This window comes from Porites lutea, chromosome 3, assembly GCF_958299795.1.
Source record: "Porites lutea chromosome 3, jaPorLute2.1, whole genome shotgun sequence".
Classification (NCBI taxonomy): domain Eukaryota; kingdom Metazoa; phylum Cnidaria; class Anthozoa; order Scleractinia; family Poritidae; genus Porites; species Porites lutea.
Genome location: NC_133203.1, coordinates 10,061,173 through 10,085,193, shown reverse-complemented (window position 1 = coordinate 10,085,193; position 24,021 = coordinate 10,061,173). Strand labels below are relative to the sequence as shown.

The following is a 24,021-nucleotide window of genomic DNA, read 5'->3' as shown; positions in this document are numbered from 1 at the left end:
CGTCACGGTACTTTTGTTCCGTCCACGTCTTTTTTGGCAGCACAACTTGCTTCTCCGTTACAAATAATTCTTCGCTTTGAGTTTCGGAGTCGCTTCTGCTGAAGAGTTCAGTAGTGACTGTGCTTCCTAAAGTTTCTCTCCTTCGTACATAAACACACACTCCGTACAACTTTGCAGCAATGTCAACTCCCTTTTAAGACCTACGATTTCAAAATCCTATGCAAATGCAAGATGTCGAGCGAAAGAGCTATTTAAAAAGTCTAATAATTAACAGTTAGAACGGCTTACAATCATTATGGCTTTTAAGACATGTACTAATTTACATTAGTAAAATCCAACTAGTGGTCTATTATCAATCTATCCTTATCTGCGTTCTGATTGGTTGAGCTACTATACTAGGCTATATATTATAGCCTACTATTAGCAAAAAGCGCGCGCTTTTTGGCTGCCAAAAAGGATTAAAGTCTAGCTTTAAGTAGCTAAAATTTTTTTATTCTCGATATCTTTTACCAACTAGTTGGATTTTACTAAAACAATTATTCCTCTCGCCCTCATGGGCTCTGAGTCAATAGCCCATTCGGCCTTCGGCCTCATCGGCTATTGACTCAGAGCCCATTCGGGCTCGAGGAATAATTGTTAAATAGATCCTGATTAGAAATGGGATCACTCACCGTTTTTGGGAAACGACAGATTTTTTGCTCAATTAAAGCGTGCGCGTGATATTGGGAAGTTTCATGCCGCAGACTTGCAAAGACGGCTATAAAATGTCCAAAACGTGTCATGCACCTGCAAAGTTGTCGTTTTGCTAATATAAACCTATTGCTTTTTTTGCCGTCGCCGTCTTTTTTGCTTTATCTCCGCATTACCTCCAGAGAACCTCACGCGGTTTAAGACTGAAGTGAACAATGGGACCAGAGGCACCTTGTTGTGGTGGTGGACCATCTGATAATTGTCTACTAATTATTCACTTCATATTTCAATTTTTACCACCCCCCAAATCCAAAATTTTCTCTTTTTCTCCAAATTTCAAACATCTCTCCCCCGCTAGATTTTACACATTAAAAACTGCATTCGAAAAATCATCCAAAACTTCACAAATAATTGTAACTTGATTGAGTTATTTTTGGATTGAACGAAATCTTGGCTAGTTATTTAAGAAAAATGGTGGAAATCAACGAAAAATAATACCTTTAACCGTACTGCCCCCTTAAATATAGAGTTGAATGGTCTTAAAATAAACCAAGTTAAAGAAGTATATTTTCTTGGTGTTATTTTAGATGTTTTTCATTGTCATGGAAACCCCATATTTCTCAGGTTGAGAGCAAAATCTGCAAGTCTGTTGTGGGGTGGGCGCTATTCGTAACTCGAGTTTTTGTGTTACTAAGACAGTTTTGTGTACTACAGTACTTTATACGATTTGAACTACATACGCATGTTATAACCGTAAACTTGTATGTACGTAAAATGGATCAGGAGACTTTAAAGTGTCCGCCTTAAAGAGATTCCCAGAAAGCGATTGAAGATCGGCGGAGAGGTGTCTGCGATTTGAGATCTAGAATTTTCGGAACATTTGTTATAAAACTTCTCGCTTGCATCCTTCTCTTAGGATTTTCGAACATCTAAAAGATGGTATAATTGCCTATTTTTAACGGATTTTAACCCTAATAAGGTCAACTAGAATTTTCGGGAGCCTTTTTTCTGGCTGAAATTTTCGAAAACGTTAGTTTTGATCCCTACAATGTTCGGATCACTAGACTTCCAGCTAGGAAATCCGAACAGATGAAAAATTATTAGGGGATAACAATATGCCTATATCAAGAGACTATAAAGGGGACAGAGAGGCCATCCCCCATATACACCCTATTCCATAGGTAATTCGTCTCGAGTTATTTTTAGAACCGCAGAACCCAAGGGGGATTGGACAACAGCCAATCACATAGCGCGAATGTATTCCGCGAGGACGACCCACGCTAGAGCCACGCGTCCTCCACGAATTGACGCGGAACAAAATGGGGGAAGACGCGGAGAGCGATTTTGCTATTCCTTTTGTCGACGAAAACGACTACAGCGAGATTTCTGCGAAAGCTGTGTCAGCGAAACCGAAATTAAAAAAGAATCGCCCTTCCTCTCTTGTATAGAGCTAACAGTAGAGCAGGGAAATCCTTAACACACTGAATATTCTCTCAGGATCATTTATAATTTAAAGTTTGAAGAGAGCAATTTCTGGTTTGATGTTTTTTTTTTCAGTCTTTATAGCGATTATTCCTGCCCACTTACTTTGTCAATTGTAGGCGAACCCTCCAAAAGCTAAATTTCAAGGGACCATATTCAAGCTCCGAAAGAGAAATAAAATTTCGTCGTTGCTTATTTACGTCCTCCATAAAACGCGAAATTAGGCATTTTTACGTCGTAGTCGTGCAAAAACATGCATGCAAAAACGGGAAAGAAATGAACAAAAAAGTGTGTTGCACGTGCGAAGTTGTTGTTTTGCTAATTAAACCTATTGTTTTTTTTGACGTTCTAGTTGTCGTCCGCGTCGTTGGATCTTAAACTCCCTAAATTGTACAAACGACCGGTTTCAATAGACCGGCGAAATTTCTCATTTTATTAAAGCACTGAGGTTACGACAACTTCGAGTTAAACTGATTTCACGGGTTGTCAAAGAGTCCAGCGATTCCTTTTTCCCAGGTGAGCGCCGACTCATTTCGCTTCAATATTCAGGAATGCTCTCGATCTTTTTACGCTTTCATTGCCTCTCGCTCGACATGTTTTGCACGGCGTTTGGTCATGCGAAACCTCCACGAAACATCCACGCCTCGCGCGAGGTAACTTCATCCCGATTCTAAAAATAACTCGAGACGAATTACCTATGGAATAGGGTGTATATGGGGGATGGCCTCTCTGTCCCCTTTATAGTCTCTTGGCCTATATCTACCGTTTAAATACTAAACTACGTTTAACAATGCTATGTTTTAGTGGTTTTGAACTATATTCTCGTTGGGTGCCCCTGGAAAATGAGACTGCTCAAGTCCACCCCTGTAAAAATGGCATTGTCATCGTGTTTTCTTCGGGCGGGTTTTTTTCTTCTTTTTTTCAGATGAAAAGATGGATAATATAACTCCGTTTCCTTTATTGGAACTCAATAAATGCTAGTTATAACTTTAAAACCGTTTCCAAACTTCTTCACTAGGTGTATCGCTTTTCTTACTCAGTCGAACCGGTTACGTACTAACAGCAAACTCAGTTTAGGCGTAACCACGAATGTGCGATGTGAATATATATAGTGTGGCCTCTGGGAGACCTACAATTATTACATTTTTTTTAGCCATTATTTGAATCCTTCTCTGCCTTTTCTCCTTTCGTGTCGGTTCATTTTTTATTCTTATTGTTTTATAAGTTCAGTTTTCCTGTGTTATCACCGCATTCTCCTTTCTTCTCTTCCTCGTTTTTCAGTTCTTCATTCTGTTTTTCCTCTTTCTTTGCTGCCTCATGTCTCCATTTTGTTCTTCTGTTTTGAAACCAAACTTTCACCTGTGTTTCGGATAAACCCAACATGGTGCCGATCTGAAGCCGCTCTCGTTTGGTGACGTACTTGGTTGCTTGGAAACGCTTTTCCAGGCCTCGCCGCTGCAGCTGCGTGAAGACTGGACGACACCAAGGACGGGTGGAAGTCCACATGGGCGGAGAGTAATAAAAGGGCTGATGGGTAATAAAATTAAGGCCCTTATTCCACGAAAACGGGCAATGGACTTTTCTTTGATCTGGATAAAAAAAAAATATAAAATAAAAATTAAATGGAATAAAATAAATAAACGTACGGGCCGGAAGGGTAGTTAACACGGAGACCAGCAACGTTACGCCTAAGAACGAAAAAGGACGCCGTAGGATTGGTACTTAACATTTTTACATTGCTCAAGCGTAAATAAATAGCCAAGAAATTGACAACTTAATATTATCTTTATGACCTACCCCAAAGGTCGCCAAAGATGGTTTTTTTCTGGCCCGATAAAATTCAATACTGCAAAGCTGTCAACCGACTTTACTATGGTAAGTCAGTTTAGTTGTAGTTTTAGGCGAGAAAAAAAACACAAAAACAAAAACGCATCTTTAACGACGTTGGGGGTAGTTCAATCCATGAGAAGGACTTAAGGATAGGATTAAGGTATTAATTTCTCATTTTTTGTAATTTACAATATCAGTTAAAAATTGTAGTTAATTTGCCTTTGTAAAAGAAACTCGACCATCAGGTTGAAGCAGGAAAGACTGACTGTAAAAGAGATGCAGCTTACGCTAAATGTTGACATTTTTAAAGAGTTTGCTGTCTACGTTTTTAGGAAGGACGTGAAGGTAATTTCGTGCTAGTGGCCTCCACCTCGCACTTTTCCCAAAGACGGACAGAGGCGTGGTCGTCAACAGGTTTTATGGGGAAAATCTCTGTCTAGATAGAACTGCTGAAGTTTTCTGAGAATAACTAGTTGCATCAGCCAAAACATTAAACAGTCAAAACATCGAACGGGTTGCATCGCATTTAATAAACGGCCATAGACTAACTCTAAACTGGCGTACTTGAACAACGGAATTTTTTAAAAGTTAAGCAATTTCACAACATACAGTTACTGAAATTGCGTTCCTTGATTAATAACCAAAGTTAACCTTCTAGGTAATCTTGATTGGACTGTTCATTGTCCGCATTATTCCCAAGGTTCTTGAACTGTCCGTAACAACGAGGTGTCATGCATGTATTAAGTTCATCCGTAAATCGAGGTTCGACTGTTTTACCTGCAACACTACTCGAGTTATTCCTGTTTCTATATGGCTTATCTTTTTTAGTCTTCGCCAGATTAATCTCGTACCATCACCATTTCTTTTTATTATGACATTAATTTGCCAACGTTATTCCACATACCAGATTAATCAGCATTGCTACTCATTTGGACACTTTTTAATTTTTGAACAACAAATGGGAATTTTACAGTTTGTCGAGGATACCGTTGTGTTTTAAAAAATTATTTTAGCGGAACTTTCTCTGAAGATAAAATTCGTGACTACTTTATCGGGGAATCTCCCAACGCCCTGAATATCTTAAAAGAATAATAAACGAGGATCTTTAAAAGGCGTGGTTAGTCGTGGATTTAAGAAAGAGGTCGAGAGTTAATATCCGTATAAAGAAGGCCTGGTTATTCCTTGTATTTTACAGTTCAAATTAAACACTCGATCATATGACGATGTTTGCGATATCATTAGTACCTATTTCTCAGAAAAGATCCAGTTTCAAATAGATCCGCATAATAACAACTTCTGTTGGCCAGTTTCCTAGCAAAATATCCGTTTTCAAAGTTCATAACAGAAGATAAAAGTATCAAAAGAGTATAACCTCATTAATTGTCCGTCGTATACTGTAACCACTTAATGATGCACGTGCATACCAAACTAAAAAAAAAATAGACTAATTGGGATTTCTACTTTTTTTTTATCGGAATTAACTTACAAAGGATGATATCTAAAGATGAGTAAACACTTCACCGAGGAGGTCATTTAAGTCTTAAGTTGGTTGTTCTAAATGTGGCTCATCAATAGCTCTATCGTTTTATTGTTTTATACAGGAAACAGTTTGGTATCAATGATATTTAGTATTAACGAAGACAATGGGTGGTTGGCTACACTGCACGGTTTAATATTTGCTTTATTTTTGGACCAGACTTATTAGTAGGTATTTTATTATTATTATTATTATTATTATTATTATTATTATTATTATTATTATTATTATTATTATTATTATTATTATCGTTATTTCATTTAGTAAAATTTTTTTCATGAAATGATCGCCCTTCTAAAAATTTAAGGTGATGCGAACTTTTGTTTTGGGTGTTGGTTGTTTTTTAATCGCGTTTTTCGGCATGAACGGTTTAACTAATTTCTATGATTTCTGGGTTAGAAGATAATGTTATGTATTTCTTGTAGGTATAAAATCATTTGAGATCTCGGAATATATTCAAAACCGCATTTTTACAAATAACGTCAATAACTTCGAAATTCTACGACAAATTTTTCCCTAACCTCAGCCAGGGCAAATAAGCCTCAGAGCTCTCTAGTTTGATATCTGCAAGTTTGAAGTCAACGATTGTCATATTTTTCTTCATCTTGATCCTGCTGAAAGATAAATAGGTTCGCGCTGCCGTAAGCAACGGTCGATCGCGGACTGCCTATTGCAACGAAGTTAGAAAAATTAGTAGCGTTAGTACAGTATCGAAGATCTTTAGGTCGTGATCGCACCATAGTATCTAGGATTGAGTTCTTGAAATAAATATTGTTTCTGGCTGACATACTATATAATATCCTTAAGGAGTTAATGCTACTATTCTCACGTTAGGGGTATAACTCGACACAATAAAAACACTTAATAATTTGCAGGGTATTTAAACTCAGTTACACGGAATGCTTGCATCAAAGTTTTCTCCCCACTTCGACCAAATTCAGGAAACATTTTCACAATAAATTCTCGATCTTCTTGTTTTCAATTACCTTACCAAAAGCAGCAAAACACTAAAACAAAAATCGGACCTCAACTTTAATTACTTATCACTTAATATCTCACAACGTATCGCCTAGAAACGAACGGCCTGTTTAAATGCATACAGTTGGAGATCTTCGTACACAAAAATGTGAACAGAATCCGAAAATGTATAATTATAATGAATATTGAAGGAACAATCGGTTTTGTCACTTCCTCAAGTTCAAGGAACTTGATCGAGGATTGTTTGCATGAAGACATTTATTGCGGACTCCCAGTTTTAGGTTTAAGAGCAAATGATGCTCTCACCTAGTCGCTTACAGATCTTACAACCCGCACAGAAACGAACTGCCTGTTAAAGTAAGTGTAGTTTGGACCGGATTTGATCGGATAGTTTTAGTAAAAGTCATTCGTCAACAAATGCACACACCACTGGTTCGAAGCTCTACAAACTGGTGAAATGGCTATGAGTTTAACCAGTTAAAGTTATAGTCTGTCCCCATTATGGTAACCATGCATTAAAGCTACAATGGTTGGTTTGTAACTTATTTGCTCACTCTAATATTAAAAAAGCGGTTCTGAAGGCATTTGACTTTGGATGACATGAGGTGCCTGTGGTAGCGTTGTGAGAGGCAAGGGGTGGGGTTGTCACAATCATGAATAGCCTTAAACCAGTTCGACACCTCTACACATCGCTGTTTCTAGTTTTACTGGTTTTAATCCAATCGCTCCACAGCTTTAGCGTTTAAAGAAAAACAAGAACTTGAATTATTCTTATAACAGGAAATTGTAAACAGAAGTTTATCTTATCTCGCCACGCAATGAACTACATACCCGGAACATAGCAAGTCTTTGCGCAATTTACGCGGAATAATAATGTTAACCTCGTCTCGCAGAAACCTCGCTGTAACGCGCAGGGAGAGCTGGAAAATCCCCGCCGGGAAAAGTAACAAACCCTTGGCTGAAACAAACTCCGGTTATTTCGGACTCTCGCTATTGAGATACTTTCATTTTTTTAACTAAACCTAAAACAGACAGCAAGCTGCATATTTCAACACGATTCAGGCAACATTAAAAATATCACTTGTTTTTATCATCGTATTTGCTTATTTTAATCGACTATTAGGGATTTTCAATCAATTCTTCAGTTGCGCATCAAGTGAACTAAGCTGTTGAAAATGTAAACAACACGTTATTCCTCTAATGCAAATGTTTTCTGAGGAAATTCTTCTTCTTACATCCCGCTACTGCGGACATCTGATTGATCAAGGAAATTTACACTCCCGGCGGCAATCAAGTGCGCCATAGGAAACTGAGTTGCACATTTTACCACATTAACCAGCGGTTAACGGATGGGCAAGTCTGGGAGTAAATAACAGTCCAAATGACTAGCGATGAATCAAGTGATTTGATTGCAATCAAAAGCTCCAAAATACTCAGTCACGTTTGGTATTTTGTACACTACAATCTAGATGAAAAGTACTGGACAAATGAAGCTTGCTTGTTACTTAGTTTAATGTTATTCATGAACAGATCCCTTCGAAACCCGACTATACGCACTTCTCATAGCGAAGTTTACCTACCTTGTGGGCTATTCGTTCCGTAAAGTATATTTTCAATCCCGAACGTTAGTCTTTGGCATTTGCTTGGCTCGCTAGTGTTGTCTCTTTTCTCGTTCGCAAGAGCGCTGTGTGTGGCCGGCATCCCATCTAAAGATGTCCTATATCCGAGGGTCGAGGTAGAAACAGGACAATTCATTGCCTGAAAAATGCCTGAGCAATGCAGAGGATGTTCCGTAAAACAGTTACATTGTATAAAGGATGATGAATTTAGCATGCTGTGTCCGATGGCGACGCGTTCGCTTACAACTCAAATGACATGGCAGCAGTTTTAGCATACAAAGTCTGCGGTTCCTCAAGCTACTTACGGACAGCACATGATATGAGATAATACCGAGGCACGATTGACAGCTTTAAAATTGCATTCACTTGATCTTGACATCAACGTCTGTCTGAGCATAAGTTTTTTTGGCTATGTCACGGACATTCCAATAGCCGGATTTGACATCTTGAGTGAAACACGAATTCATTTGAAGAACTGGTAGGCAATTCTACCTTCGAGGCTTTTCTACTTACCGGTCAATATTAAACCAGTCCTTAAATACAAAAGGTACTAAAACTGTGAACATCCAAGCTTAACGGAACCCATCCTCATAAAATTGACCACATCAGATCACAGCCAGTTTGTTCACGTTTTCAAAGGTTCATATTTTATGAGTATCATGTTTGAGTGTTAAACAATCAATCCTCACAGCAATAAATCCAAGCTCATGTAATCTAATTTTGGTTCGACAGTGTTCCTTGACAACAATCAACTTAGAACGGGCTCATAAAAAAGACTTCTTTAAACGTATCCGAACGTTAAATTTCCGTTGAAATGACATAAAAGCATTTCTTGATGTCGCTTTAAATCACATCAAGGTCCCAATATTTTGAACTTTTTAAGTTCGGTACCGTACGCGTGAAATAAGACGCAGCTCTGTTCTCCAGAGATCCTCAATTGCATAATTACAATAAAAACTGTAAACCTTTTAGTACAAACGTACAACTTCAAACTACCTTAAAGACCGCTACAGTGAGTCGCTTTAATGAAGGGCCAAAGGACTGACAGAATTAGTTCGCTATAACGAGGTTTCGCTATGTCGAGGTTCTTTTTTATATATTTTACTATTGGGGTAAAGAAAATCGTTCGTTATATCGAAGTTCCACTGTATTAAATTGCACTTGTGAAAAACCTGTGTAGGGCGACAACCTCACTAGTAGAGGGTCTTGGAGGCTTAGAACGAGTAAACAGACTGAATAAACAGGGCAATTTACCTAATGTCTGGCTGAAATACATCCTCAACAAATTGCGGTCAACGGCAAAATGCAATCTTGTGTTTGACTATTAATTTATTGAAATAATTTGTCATTTTTTGGACTTTCCTTTGACATGGTTCAACATCAGCGTTTCCTGAAAATGTTTTGTTATGTTGCAAAATTTTGAATGAGTACAAAGTTGACAGCAGGCTGCTTAGGGAACCTTAAGTCCAGGTATTTTAATATCTAGCTCTATTTTTTACGAGTTGGAATTGATTTACTCTTAGGCTATGTTAGGCCTGATCCTCGGCAAAAAAAGAAAACGGGGGCGCTGAATGGTAGTCTAGTGTTTACTGATGAACGAGACAGACACAAAACAAGATAAAACTGGATTACATGCTTGTGTAAAACTGAAATTCTCGTCGTGTTTTTGTAGCTTGTGTAAGTGTTAAAATAATAAATTGATCTTTTTTTTAAGCCCCCTTAAATTTAAGTTACTTTTTCTTAAACGTACATTAACGACCTCCTCCAACGCTTTCGTCTCCCTTCAGTCTCGGATTCCTTCAGATTCGTAAGGAAGGAGAGTCGGCTTAATTATGGATGGAATGCTTCCAAATCCTGTCTCTGTTACTGCTATGAAAAAATCCTTTTAAGACATGATGTCCCGTTCTAACGCTCCGCTAGCAGCATGTAAAGAAACTTTAAGGCTCTAACTCTTCTTTTGACAAGATGATGATGGTAATGATGGTTTCGAATGAGTACTACAGTATTCCCTATCATCATCATTACTGTTGTTATTATCATTAGATGACCATTACATTTTTATATGTTGGGAAGTTCTCTCTTCCATTTCAATTTTCAAATTATTCCTCTTCCTGCTCATTCTCTTCCTTCAGTTCCTCTTTCTGGACACAATTGTTCGTTTTTGTTGAGCTTTGCTCCTTTAATTGTTTTTCTTCTTTCTTCTCTTTCTTTGCTGCCTCATGTCTCCACTTTGTCCTTCTGTTTTGAAACCAAACTTTCACTTGTGTTTCGGACAAACCCAACATGGCGCCGATCTGAAGCCGCTCTCGTTTAGTGACGTACTTGGTTGCTTGGAAACGCTTTTCCAGGCCTCGCCGCTGCAGCTGGGTGAAGACTGGACGACACCAAGGACGGGTGGAAGTGCGCATGGGCGAGGTGTAAAAGGGCTGATGGGTAATGAAATTAAGGCCTTCATTCCACAGAAACGGAAAATCAGGAAAACGGAATTCCTGGTGTTCTGAAAAAAGAAAGAACTGAAAAATAAACTAAAATTAAGTGATCACTTGTGACCTGAAAAATGATTGTCACGTTTCGCGAACGTCCTGCAGCAATTTTGACGGATAATTGTTAATGTGCAAGAAGAAGAAATACCACTTAAAAGATGTCGCCAGTAATCTTTAATATAGTTATCACCTTCCCAAAGCAAAGACGTGCTCGAAAATGCATAAGTTTCAATTACCACAATTAACACGAGCCGTTCGTCAACCGCAAAACCAAGACAAACACATAAATCGCTCTGCATGCATTGTTAGCTTATCTCGGGTATCCGGCTTTACTTTCATTATAAGAATAAAATCATCGCTGACCTTTTAGTACCCTCAAAGAATTAAGCGTCCTGACAGAAATATTAGAATGGGTACCAGTTCTAAGGTGGTCGTATATCTGTTTTAATATCAACTCGTAACCAGTCGATCCATTTAAAGTCAAGACCGTACGTGCATTGAACGTCAAGACAGAATCTTCCAACACTTGCTGAGAATAAATGGTTAAAATTGACATATTTTGGCATTCCGGGCGTCTTGAGCTTATAAGATGTGAAGGGATATTTCCTAAAATCCCTTTTAAGTGGTGTTAACTACCCCCAATGTTGCCGATTTTCCCCCTTGGTCTCTCGACTGAATGAAAAATCCCCTTATAGAAGGGACTCTGTTTCTTGGGGGGACTTAACTCAAGTTCAAATGGTTAGAGGTTTGACTCCGTTTAGGTTCATAAAGGAATATTTGATAGCATGAACCGGCACAGTGAACCAGATCAAACACTTTTCTGGGGGTCATGTCTAGTTATAGAGCAGGAAAACCAGCCGCTCAAGTTTTATTTTCGCGATATCACACTGACGACATGCTGATGAAGACTGCGGAGAGGCGGTCTTCGATTCTGGAGTTGAATAAACTTTTATCTGTATTTATAAGCAATACCAATATTCATCGCTCAAGCGCATAGTCAACCATATTTTGCAACCCTTTCATCAAGGGGCGGAACAGACCCTGTTTGGGTCAAACTTGCATAACATTGTGAGAGACTAGAAAGCGGGTGCAATTCCCCTTATATATAGAGTTAAATTAAACAATGTAATGTTCAGTGCAGATGAACAAACACAGAAATTCATTTAAGTGATCTCAGTATAATGAATTCCGGGATTACCACGTGAGCGGGGAGTGATTTTAAAACCTTCGACAGGCCGGGATCAATGTCAGTCGATCGAGAAGCCGAATGATCACCATCCAATTCGTTTTAAGAAGATTTCACTTGCTAGGCCGATTTCATCAAATATCACTTTGCAGGTATTAACAAATTTTAACACGCAACTTTTTTTATTCGTACCGGGAGATAAAGACATTTACAAATCTGAGCATTTATTGTAGTAAATGCTGTACCCAATACATCCGATCTTTGACAACAAGTTTGCGAAGTTTTTGGTTTATGTTTTATTTTATTTACATGTCATGGATGTAGTACGTGCCCTTGCTCAAAATTCGTTTTGATAGCGACATTAGTCAACTGTATTTCTTACATCTCACTTGAGGAATCGATGCCCAAGGGCTGAACTTTGCAACTACAAGTCAGTAAGTTCGTTGACAGTCACAGTAGGAAACAGTGAGAAAATTCAAAAAGTTGACGATACTGTCGCAACTCAGAGAAAAAAATACTAAACGTTCTTTTGCAAAGTAACTACGTTTTTTAAAGAAATAAAGTTATCGTGACTGTGTTATCGGAGAATCTTTACATACAAAAAAAAGTCTGAAATAATAATAAACGCAGATCCTAAGGCGCGGTGGGGTTGCGGATATATGAAAGAGGTCGAGTGCTATTAAATTTTTCATTTGCACTATCAAGACAAATAAATATAATGCCTTCCACATTTACAGTGGCATTAGCTGAAACCAAACCCGGTCATTGATAAGAAATTTCTTATCAATTAACGATTACGTCTAGTTTTGAAGATAAAATGAAATTTCTGACCTGCCTTAGAAACGAATCGCTGTGAACTGATTGGCAAACAAAGAACCATGTGGACCCACTGGCCGAGGGAAGTAGCTGTTGTCAGTTTACGTTGGCCATTCCTTTTCTCATAAATTTGAATAGAATACGCTGAAACAAATTTCTTGACTATAACTGTACTAAAAAGGCCTGTTTTATATCCTCTCAAGACTATTCAACAAACAGATCAAACAATTGCTCCGTCTCGTTGCTAGCTAATAGTGTTGTCTCTTTTTCCAATTGTTTTGAGATTGGAAGCTAACACTCATTGACTCACAGTTGATAATCTTTAAAGACCACAAAATTACAATACAAGTCTTTGTGGTCTTTTTAGTTGCTGAAAAATTGTCCTCTAGAAAGGCTAAGCTTTTCTGAGTTGTTGCTGATAGTAACACAAGAAGAATCTTTTAGAGTAAAAATTTGTATATCTACTAATTCAGGAACTGAAAGAAATTAAAATCACTAAAATTTTTAAATTCTTATGTCGTGATTGCAGTATGATATCTCGGATTTGGTTTCTGTAGAGTATATAATTTTTATGGTTTAAAGCTATAATGCCCTTGAATAATTAAGACTATTAACGCATTTTGCGGCTCGACATTATAAAAACACTTACTGTGTATGTAGGAATTAAAGATACAGTTACACGAAAGGCTTGGTCGAAGGTTACTCACCAAATTTAACAAAAATTCTTGTGTACTTTACTCTAGTAGGTTGGTGTTTGAACCCATTTCAAACGGAAGTAGAAAATGTTGAATTCAAATAAAGACAATTCAACAAATGCTTTTTTATAGCCTGTTCCAGGCGTTCAGACAGTAGAGCGCGGGAGAAAAATTCACGAAGAAAAAAAAAAGAGGGGGAGACTAGAGGGGGAAGGGCTAGAAAACTTGGAAGTCGTGGTGAACAGACTGTCTGAAGGCAATTGGGTGAAAATAACGTTCTGAATGAATGATCTTCATGGATCATTTCGCCTGGTGGTACAATGTACTCCTTTAGACCCCCAGAATCTAATTCCACACTTAAAGTTAAAAGAAAATCAGTCTTCGATTGGAGGACTGATCTTCCTCTCTTTCTTTTGTAAGAGCACGGAGTCCAGCTGTTTTAGTGAAAAAGACGAACAGCTCGCAAGTTCACGGTTTATTTGATGGTCCCTCCGAAACTGCGTCTCATGAGACACACTCGTTGCCACTTTGCCAGGTCAGACTCACTTCAGAGCCTCGGTAGTTTTCTCGTTAGTACCTACTGTAAATTAAGAAAGTACTTCTTACTTCTGATGTTTTCAGCCCCGTTAAATGATTTAACGGGGCTGGGTGGGAAAACGGTTTAGCTCGGTAGTTTTGAAAAAAACTCAAAAAAAAAAAAGAAAGAAAAAACGGCTACAAAGCTCAAACCTCGCGTACTTCTTAGTTCATGAAATGGAGGTCTGCACACAGTCGTTGTTTGACCCTCTTGGACAGTCTAGGTTACTTGTTTATAGGACTTATTAGTTTGTTTGGAAGACCTCTCCGGCAGTAAGCTTTGTTTTTTGTTAAGCATAACATACATGCAAGAGTTTCAGTGATTGCTGATCCAGCACTGGAAAAAAGCGTAAGTTATATTGTATATAATTATACAAAGTTTTTTTCGTTATGTAATGTTACGAAAAGAGAACAACTGTCACAAAATACTATTGGTAATAGTATATCAGGCGCACCCAACGACTGTTTCTGTAAAATATCTGTTCGGAGAGGCAAATATTGCCTATTCTATTACTTGAGGACGGCTAAAGATTTCTAAATGACCGTTCCATTCAAGTACAATTTTCGAAGCTTATCTGATAAATTCTCTACGATTTTCTGAAATTTAATTTTTTTCACATTTCCTTCCTCAGGTAAGGCTCTTTTTCGTAGAAAACAGGAAACCTAAAATTTTCGAATTCAAAATGTGATGGAGAGAGGAATCCAAAAAATTATCACGCTCGTAATACGTTAAATTGCACCTAAGATTTTCGGGAATTATACGCTACTGAACCTCTTTCAATTTCGAAAAGACTCATTACAAGTTCCCTAAGGATGACCGAACAGATTCAAATTTTTTAGCGCAGTTTAGAATGCATTTCTAGAAATCTAAAAGTACTCTAGATAGCCCAAAAAGTGCTTTCAATGTATTTTTAGGAGGAAACTGTCCTTGGGTGCCTCTGGTATATAGCAATTAGATCTTCAGTGAGGGCTGGCTAATCCTATCTCTTTTTCTCTCTGCGATTCGGAGAAAGAAGCTCAGTCCTCTTCAGTGCATTCGTATTAATTAAGACAGTGCCTCAGCTGAACAGGACACAGTGTTGTCTGTAACCTTTAAGCCCCTACATAGATGTAATTCAGCTGAAAACTTCGTAAGCAGAAAATATCGGGGGACAACTATTACATCAAACAAAAAGAAAATTGTGCTCTGTTTCTCAATGATATAAAACGTCAAGCTACTGGACCCTACACGGCTTATCATCGCTCAGGATTTGTCGCTCGAAACGGCGAGCGATTTTGTTGTTCTGAACGGGTTGCAACCTGTTGAACCGGAATAGAGATCTATATTCTCGCTCAAGGCATGTCAGTTAAATGGCGTTTTTCAAAATTTGTCAAAGTTGTTCAACATTTGTTGAAACAGAGCTGCTACCGTTTGTTGGAACAGAAATCACTTGTGTACTGACCTATTGTGTGGATGAAATCTATTCAGATAAAAGCTCTTCAGAAGCACCTTATACTAATTCATTATTTTTTTTTGGCTTTTCTAACATTTCAACCTTTTTTGTGACTGAAAGGCTTTGGTAGGGAGCCAGTTATGACAAGTATTCCCCTGAAATAAATTTGCTTGTCTTTTGTTTCTGAGAACTACTCGTTTCACTTGTTGAATTATATGCCGTCTCGCGTTGAATCCCTCTAATATTACATGGCTATATACATATCAATGATTCGTTTAGTTAACACTTTTGTTTACTGAATGTATTTGTTGACTCTGGATAGAGGACATGAAACCAAGCTCCCCCCTCGCCCATAATTCCACAGATACATTTCAGTCGTCTTTTTACTGAAAAGAAGCACACTGAACTGTACGTCTCCCGCTACTAAACGATGTCTTTGACCTTTCAAGCCTCAACGCAGTCTATGAACTGTTTACTAACTACAAAGAAGAACTGCTCAAATTGTAGCCAAGATGTAAAATGAATTTGCTGAAGATCACCTCGAACTAGTCAAGGAATATAGCAAACAGTACCCAAAGTGACGGCCACTGCTTTTTATTCATGGGTCTTAGCTTCATACATACCTGCCGTAATTCCAAAAGAGTGCTGTTTTCTTCGACCGTGGTTACATTATTATCAACTATGCAACGTTGTTGTGGACGACTGGAAGCTCTTCAACATCGAATAAAGTTGCAATTGCTCTTGGGTCAGTAACGGTTTACTCTGAGCAACACTAAGGTTTATGGTCGCAGTGTTTGCGAAGGCTTCAGGCACGGAACGACTAATAGATTACCGATGGATCTTGATGCGATAAATTAATACAGTAGACCCTCAGTCCTTAAAACGGAAAATCAAGAAACACTCACTGAAGTTCACGGGCTGCAATCAAGCACCTGCTGGAAGGCTCGAGGAATCCGCTACTTCCTTGCTTAATTTGCTCTTTGCTATTTTCTGTTTGCTATTTTTCTATGTTTCCACGTTCTTGTACAAAATTCAAGCGCTGCAAACAATTACCCATTCAGCCAAGGAAAAGACATTTGCTATGAAATGTTGCGGCTGAAGAAAATCTTATCTATAACTGAATTATCACATATTCGGTAAATCAGTGCATGAAACTGAATATTTTTGCGATGACAACTGCGGAAAGATCACGCAAAAACGATCTGAGTCTCCTGCATTATATGTTTAGATTCCTGTTTCAATCCAATGTTATTTATGATTAGCCATAAGATCAGGCAATAAAATTCAATTGTATCCCGGAAGAACTCTCAAGCCGTTTAAAATTTACATTTAGTCGTCCTCTCACTGAACCAACTCTAAGGTCTTTTCTTACCTGGATGTGAGGTTTTTCCGTGAAGTATGTTTTCGATCCCAAATTTAAGTCTTCGGCTTTTGCTTGGCTCTGTGGAACTGTCTCTTTGCTCGAACCCAAGCGCGCCGTGTGTGGCCATCCCGTCTAAAGATGTCCCATATCCGAGATTCGGGGTAGGAACAGGACAATTCCATGACGGAAAAACAGTCGAGCAGGGCATAAAAGGCAGCGAAGCACAGTTACAGTATGTGAGTGAAGATGGGTTCAACATACTGTGTGAGTCGCGCGCGATTACAACTCAAAATGATATGACAGCTTTGATACCAGTAGCCTAATTACTTACAGACCTCCCATATTAAGAGCTAATACACAGGCACAATTGGCATTAAACTGGCACTTATCTTTGACATCAACGCCAAGGATGTATTTTTAAGGTTTTTATTGTTGCGTCATGAAAATTCCGAATGTAGATTTAACTACTACTTGCACAGATATCAATACCTCCTAGCTCTCAGACGGGAAAAAATTACTCTAGGATCATCGTGGTAACAAAATGGTGCTAATGTGTGAATTCTTTAGCGGTCACAACCCAAGTTCAGTAGGTGTCTGTCTAATATAAACCGGGAGAGCCCGCCCTGAAGTCATTTAAGAGGGAGGTCTGTTTAACATCAGATCACAACTACTTAATTTCATGTTTTCAAAGGGTCACGTTTTATGAGTAAATATTTGAGTGTTGAAGAATCACTCCTCGCTGTAATGAATCCAATATCGTTTCAGAAAGCTTTTGTAATCTAATTTACCTCGGACGAACTGGATGATATCGATCAATTTTATTACACTGCTCATAATTATCGCATCGTGATTAGTTTTAGGATAAAGTTCTAAGAAGCATTTGTCGCTTTTTTTTTACCTTGAAGGCATTACCAGCCTATCATAGCTGCTCTGATTTCATGCCTGATAAATTCGGCGCCATTCTGTCGCTTATAATTATGTTTTCACCATGAAATAAGCCATGAACCAAAATTACTGTACTAAGAGGAAACTTGCTCCCAATCCCCCACTGCCCATCTGTAACCCTTAAACAAAACAATACAATTTTGTGAGTTTCTTTGGGTATCAGCGCTACATTCACTGGAAAAACAATTCAAAAGGATATGGTTTTCTTCATCTGGGGCTATGGGTGAACTCAGACGTCATGGGGCTGGTCAGTGTACAATATGTACCGGGAAAGGTAACTACGGTCTGAACCCTTGTGGGGTGTACTCCTTTGTATAAGCCATATGGGTCTGTGCCGGAAACTAGGAACTAAGGACACTAAGACCTTGAGGTATTTAAAGGAAAGGATATAGTGCAATAGGATACTAAAATATTATGGCAAGATAAAACAAATAAATTAATCATAACTATTACACTTCCCTCAAATTTCATTAGTGCACAATTTACTTTCAATTATTTTTCACTAATCATTGTTTTGCCGTCATCGGACAGTGTAATTGGACACCTGTAATAAGACAGTTACATCAGCCAATCATATCAAGTGCACGGGGGGCGGGCTTGTTGCAAATTTAAACATTTTGTTGAATGGTGGCGAGCCGCTGCGCACACTGACTGAAAATGTTGCTGCCGAATAGGGCCCTGCCCCCCTACCCCCTCCCCAACACACTTTTCTTTGTGCTGTCCCCACTAATATTACTCTAGACGTCTTGAACAGGATTGTGACTGAGACTACTACTTGACAGTGACTTGAGACTACTCGCTCCTCGATGCTAGGACTTTTCGCCAGGAGTCCCTCTAGCGAAATGTCCCCTACTGCGAGAAGCGAGGGGAGATGGCTGTTTTCGCAGGAAAGAGCCATTATGGTCATTATGGCTCTTACAGAGGCTAACTGAGAGAAAACCTGGACATTTCTGAATTTCCGAGTCTCCTTACTAACATGTTAACCTCCTAAGTCTTCCTCAACCTGACGCCATTGATTTTAAAAGTCTAAGTTGAGTTTACTATTACAAAAATTACGTTGTCTAGAACAACTACAAACTGGACTTAAGTCCCGTGACTCTTTCCTAAAAGCCCGAGAAATACGGCCTAAATAGACTCACTTATCTTGATGTTTCAAGCTGTTACGCCGTGCGACGAGAGATAAGAGGACAGGATATCAACAGGTGTCGGGGCATGGTTAGTTCACACCTCACAGCGAGGCGTAAGTCTGAAGGCTAATAGTTTTGTATTCGTGTGAGGTCTGTTAAACGAAGACAGTGACTCTTTAGAAACTGCGACAAGTATGAGCTCGCCGATGATTTATTGCTCATGTACTTTCTGTGGGGCAGCTCAACAAGCTGCCGCTACTAACAGCTTCCCCAGGTCAGCTTATGCAGCTCCGATGCAGGCGTTCATACGTTCAAATGTACAAACAATCGCTCTAAATGAAGTCAAATCACCTGACTCAAAGATGGCGGTCAAGAAGCGTGAAGTTATTACAACACGAAAACAAGAACTAAAATTTGGGATCGAGAACATCCTCTACGGCTCGGCAAATACAGGTTAGAAAATAAGCTTTGTAAATTGATGTTATAAAAGCCGACGTTTTGATCGAAATAATTCAACTAAATCGCAGAGAACTGGAAATCACGCCTGGGGGTCGGGTACTCAACGAATTTTCTACGTAGATACTTTGCCCCGAGGGCAAACCTCTAACCCTTATTTATTTCAACGTCTGACCTCCTCTATCTCAAAACGTGAAACTGTCTCTACAGACCCAGAAAAATTTACCCCTTTGAACAATTTCCCGTTATCTAAACTCTTGATTTATCATAGGGAGCATATCGTTCCACTCTCCCGGGTTGCCTACCTGCTTCTCTTATTTTTTCCAGCCGACTTTTTGTCGGTAGTTGCTGGGAAAAACATCCCTCTATATCTTATCTTTCATCACATCCCAACCTCTTAAAAAGCTACTTTTGTGAGCATTTTCCCCCAAATTATGACCAACTAATGTATCACTGACAATGCTCTTGATACAATATAATGCATGTCCACTTGGCTTTCATTGAAAAGCCAGGGAAAGCGGACAAGTTGGCCATGTTGAACCGGTTTGCAAGTGAAGAAGTTTAGAATAACAGTATTTTAGACATATATCATACATGGCTCTTAAAATTAGCGTTGCGAATGTTTTTTGTTTCCTGTACAAATTGCTACAATAACCGGTCATTCAGACACAAAGGATTCCGACTGGCTATAAAAAGAAGACAACCACAATAACATAGCTGGAAACTGTCAAACACTAATCAACACTTCCTCTTTTGACCAGGTGCTCAAACTCTTTGCTCGCGCACCCTATAAAACGCTGCCCACGTGTCTTGAGGGAGGAGAGGAGTCAAATTTTTTTCTCTTGCTCAGGGGACGAGTTCAGGAGAGAATCCTGGGAACGTGACGTGGTAGCAAAAGAATTCTAGCTGTTGTAGGGTTTTAGGGGGATTTTAACCAGAGTTTACGTTATCGTCGATAAATTATGATCACCAAAAAAAATCGGCAGAGACAAGATGTAATCTTGCCTCCTTGGTTCAAGTATAATGAGCTCGCGAGTGGTTTTTTTCTCAGGTAAGGGACTACCGTGTTAAAGTGACTGCATATCCTCTCGCTTAGGGGTAGAAATTTAACAGATTTTGGTCTCACTTGCACTTAGGGTCTCGAATGTCTCCCTTCAGGAAGGAATGCCAAAATTTCGTCCACAATAGTATCACTTAGCTGACTAAGGGTTGTGCGTACAGAAATATCCTTATAAAAAAGCAACTGCCTTAACACTGTGTTGGAGTATTGTCTCCTTTAGGGGTCAAATAATGGCTGAGCCACTCTATGGTCTCCTTCAATTTGTATTCTCCTTTACGTTTTTGACTAGCATCGTCCCCGTCACTGTTCAGATATGGAAGTCTCTCAGGAAGGATTTGTACTTGTTGCTTAATATCCAACCTGTGAGCAAGCTCTCGGGGTTGGAAAGACAGGCACAGGCTACAAAAGGCTTTTTGAGTAAAATGCAGCCTGATGCACGCTTGCTTGCGATTAACAGGAGCATGGCTTTTTCAGCACCAGTAGCGCGTTGAGTGTGCAGTTAAGAAGTAAAAGTTCTCGAGACTAAAAGCCCCTTTCTACGCTTAAACTGTGTGTCTAGGGGCACCCAAGGACAGTTTCCTCCTAAATACATGCCACCGAAAACAATTTTTAGGCTATCCAGAGTACTTTTGGATCTCCAGAAATGCATTCTAAGCGACGCCATAAAATGTGTATCTGTTCGGTCATCCTAGGGGAACTTGAGTCTTTTCGAAATTGCAAGGGCTTCAGTAATATTTTCCCGATGCAATTTAAATTACGAAAGTGAGAAATTTTCTCATTCCTCTCTACATCTCAGTTTTTAATCCGAAAATCTTAGGTTTCCTTTTTTGTGCGAAAAATAGCCTAACTTGGGCAGTGAAATGTGGAAAATTAAACTCAGAAAATCGTGGGGAATTTATTAGATAAGCTTCGAAAATTGTACATTAATGAAACTGTCACCTAGAAATTTTTAGCCGTCCTGAAGTAAAAGAAGATTCTAGGTAATGTGCTTCTCCGAACAGATATTTTACAGAAAACAGTCGTTGGATGACCCTGTGAGTCATTCTCGTTTCTTTTTTTTATTTCCTAGCTGTTTGGGTCAGTATAAAAATGGTTAAACAAAACGACAAAACCACGACCATAAAACATGAAAATGTACATCAAGAAAAGAATTTTTGCTATTTGTGTTCTGCTATAACTCTCAACAACTCTCAAGAAAACGCCGGTTTACCTACCCTAATTCTTTATCTCTTAAGATTTGAAGAATTAGACTGCAAAGCATACTCAAAAAAGTTTGCTTTTACTATTGGCTCAGACGAAGGTTTGAGCACTCAAAGCCTTATTGATCTCAAGTTCCCGTCTTGACTTCTCGTTACTCTGCAAAAAGTTCATTCCTGTGCAGTACAATTTGTAGACTAGGTCCTTGAATCTTACCCGAGATAAACTCCTCGATCGGCAAAACTTGCAAAGCATAAGTCTGTCAAACTTTTCATCAAAGTTTGAGGTTTCTGTCCTTGATCAGTATAGCGTCTGACATCATTGCTTTCTATAGCAGAGTTTGATTTTTTTTTTGATTTTCACTGGCACTGATTTTTGCTCTTACCTACCAAGATCTATCAGGAACACCCAGGGAGAAAATAATGTCGATAAAAAGTTCCGAATGAATTAAATCTTGGTCACCTCAAGGCTAATACAGTCTGATATGTCTGGATGGGAGTATTTGAGCCTAATTCTCAGGTCATTTCCGGGGTCGTAATCTGATAAGTAGCAGAGAATATTCCCGGGAATCTTTCACAACAACTGTTAAAACTTAGTACGCTACTCTTAGTTCTAACCTAAAATTGCAACATTTTTATTTTCTTTCCTGAAAACATAGGTTTTAGGACTCGATTCACAATTGAGTGTAAACTCGCTCAAGCTTTGTGTACTAGCAAGAGCTGTTTTTGTCCCGTGAAGCAACGCTCTTCCTCAAAAGGAAGAGGAGGAGGAGGAGGAGGGTTGCTTGACGAGACAAAAACGGCTGCGTGGGAGACTATTTGTGTTGAAGAGTATCATATTTATTCGATTAAGCGCTCTGGGCGCTCTTAATAAATGTTTGGTCTTTGAGAGCGGGCGCTTATTCAAGCAATTTCCAGGAATAGTGATTTTATGTTGCAACAAAACATGGAGATGTTCAAAAGGAGAATTTCAACTATTTATTGAAAGCCATTATAAAATACCAAGAAAACTCGGTCTTTAGGGTACTATTTTTTTTGGTGGGGGGTGGCATGGGGTGGGCGCTTATTCAGGGATAGGCGCTTTTTAACTTTTCCCGCCAATAGGGTGGGCGGTTTTTCGAGGTGGGCGCTTATTCGAGGTTGGGCGCTTAATCAGATAAACACGGTAACCAGAGTACGTTCGCTAAACTCGCTGGCGTATTTGACGTATTAAATGGGAGCGGTTGCTTGGTGTTGAGGTGTTCAGTTCCCCAAAGATGACCCTCATTGATTAACTTAACGGTTAGTAACTGATTTTTGTTTCAGAACAATGTGGTCCAAACTTTACTCCTCAGAGTACAAATAGGAGGCCGAAATCTGCAGCCTTGTCTCGTTCAGTGTTTACAGATCATCAGCGTATGACCTTGGAAAACCACTTCCAGGCTCGACACTACCTAAGTAGACAAGAAAGATACCACTTGTCACTCTCTTTGGGACTCACGGAACATCAAATAAAAGTGTGGTTTCAAAACAGGAGGGTCAAGTTCAGAAATGGGCAAAAAGCGGAGGAGCATAGAGCCAAGCAATTCCGTAGGGGAGTAAGTCAATAGAAGATGTGCAGAGAGGATTTTAACAAGGAAAGGCGGAAACTAACTTTGACTAAGCTCTGCTTGGCCGATGTCAAGTCAATTCATCTTGAATGTCTAACTTGGCTTCAACTGTGAAATGTGTACAGCTGAAAAACGATAATCGAAAATTTAATCGTGTAACTCGAGACCTAGATTATAATAGGTTGTTTCTTATGATAGGAACCTGAAAACTAAGTCTATTCTCCTCCTTCCCGCCACCACTGTTACCTTTGGAACTAAGACCACACTTAGCTTGACTAGGCTTTGATAGATTGCGCTCGCAAAACCAGCAAAACTAGCTTAAAGTACAAACTATGCTAGCAGTGCTTTTTTCCAATTAACAGATGAAAGTTGTGCTCGTTATGATGAATTATGCCTAAAATTATGCTAGCACAATCCATCAAAGTCTAAGTTTGACGAGTGTCCGCAACCAAGCAAGACGTGAATGGGTCTTAGTTTTCGGGGTTTATCCCAATGGTTTCCTGTCCCTCCACCACTTTCTTAAAAGCAATGATACAAGTAGCCTGCAGACCAGTCGTTTTTTATTTAACGAAAGCTCAGAGGTAATTTGATCGCGGCCGCACTATTCAACCTCGTCCTCAGGGCTTTTCCCTTAAAAGGCCTTTGCGACGAGGTTGCGCATTCTTAAAAGCAATTGCAACGTGCAAGAGAACATTAGTATCATCTTTCACACTGCAAAATGGGTCTGCTTTGCAGGCTATGATACAAGTACAAGGAAAACCGGTTTCTGTTTAATTAGACCGGTACAAGTAGGACAACGGTTTTGTTTTCATACGAAATAATAAAGTTACAGTTCTTTCCTTAACAATATGATTGTAAAAAAACTGCATGCGACAGAAGGGAATGAACGCAATCTCACACTACAGTTAAACCTGTTCATGGGACACCCTCGGGACCAGGGTAAGTGTCCCCTGAATGGAG

At 39.1% G+C, this 24,021-nt stretch overlaps 2 protein-coding genes across 2 annotated transcripts; one reads left to right on the top strand and one right to left on the bottom strand.

Annotated features, from left to right (window-relative positions):
• Positions 1–10,193: 10,193 nt before the first annotated feature.
• LOC140930419 (homeobox protein DBX1-like) lies at positions 10,194–17,011 on the bottom strand. The gene is made up of 2 exons (XM_073380104.1): positions 16,698–17,011; positions 10,194–10,633 (listed from the first exon to the last, which is right to left on the bottom strand). Exons 1-2 carry the CDS (start codon positions 16,945–16,947, stop codon positions 10,236–10,238), a joined length of 648 nt encoding a protein of 215 aa, XP_073236205.1. The 5' UTR covers positions 16,948–17,011; the 3' UTR covers positions 10,194–10,235.
• A 1,819-nt stretch (positions 17,012–18,830) lies between these two features.
• On the top strand, positions 18,831–23,245 carry LOC140929394 (homeobox protein DLX-3-like). The gene is made up of 2 exons (XM_073379194.1): positions 18,831–19,213; positions 22,778–23,245. Exons 1-2 carry the CDS (start codon positions 18,955–18,957, stop codon positions 23,059–23,061), a joined length of 543 nt encoding a protein of 180 aa, XP_073235295.1. The 5' UTR covers positions 18,831–18,954; the 3' UTR covers positions 23,062–23,245.
• Positions 23,246–24,021: the final 776 nt, after the last annotated feature.

Coding starts and splice junctions, on each gene's coding strand:
- LOC140930419 (XM_073380104.1), bottom strand. CDS start 16,947: ATGTTGAACCCATCTTCACTCACATACTGTAACTGTGCTTCGCTGCCT. Junction 10,634..16,697: donor CGGAAAAACCTCACATCCAG/GTAAGAAAAGAC, acceptor TTCTTTTTTCAG/AACACCAGGAATTCCGTTTT.
- LOC140929394 (XM_073379194.1), top strand. CDS start 18,955: ATGAGCTCGCCGATGATTTATTGCTCATGTACTTTCTGTGGGGCAGCT. Junction 19,214..22,777: donor CTACGGCTCGGCAAATACAG/GTTAGAAAATAA, acceptor TTTTTGTTTCAG/AACAATGTGGTCCAAACTTT.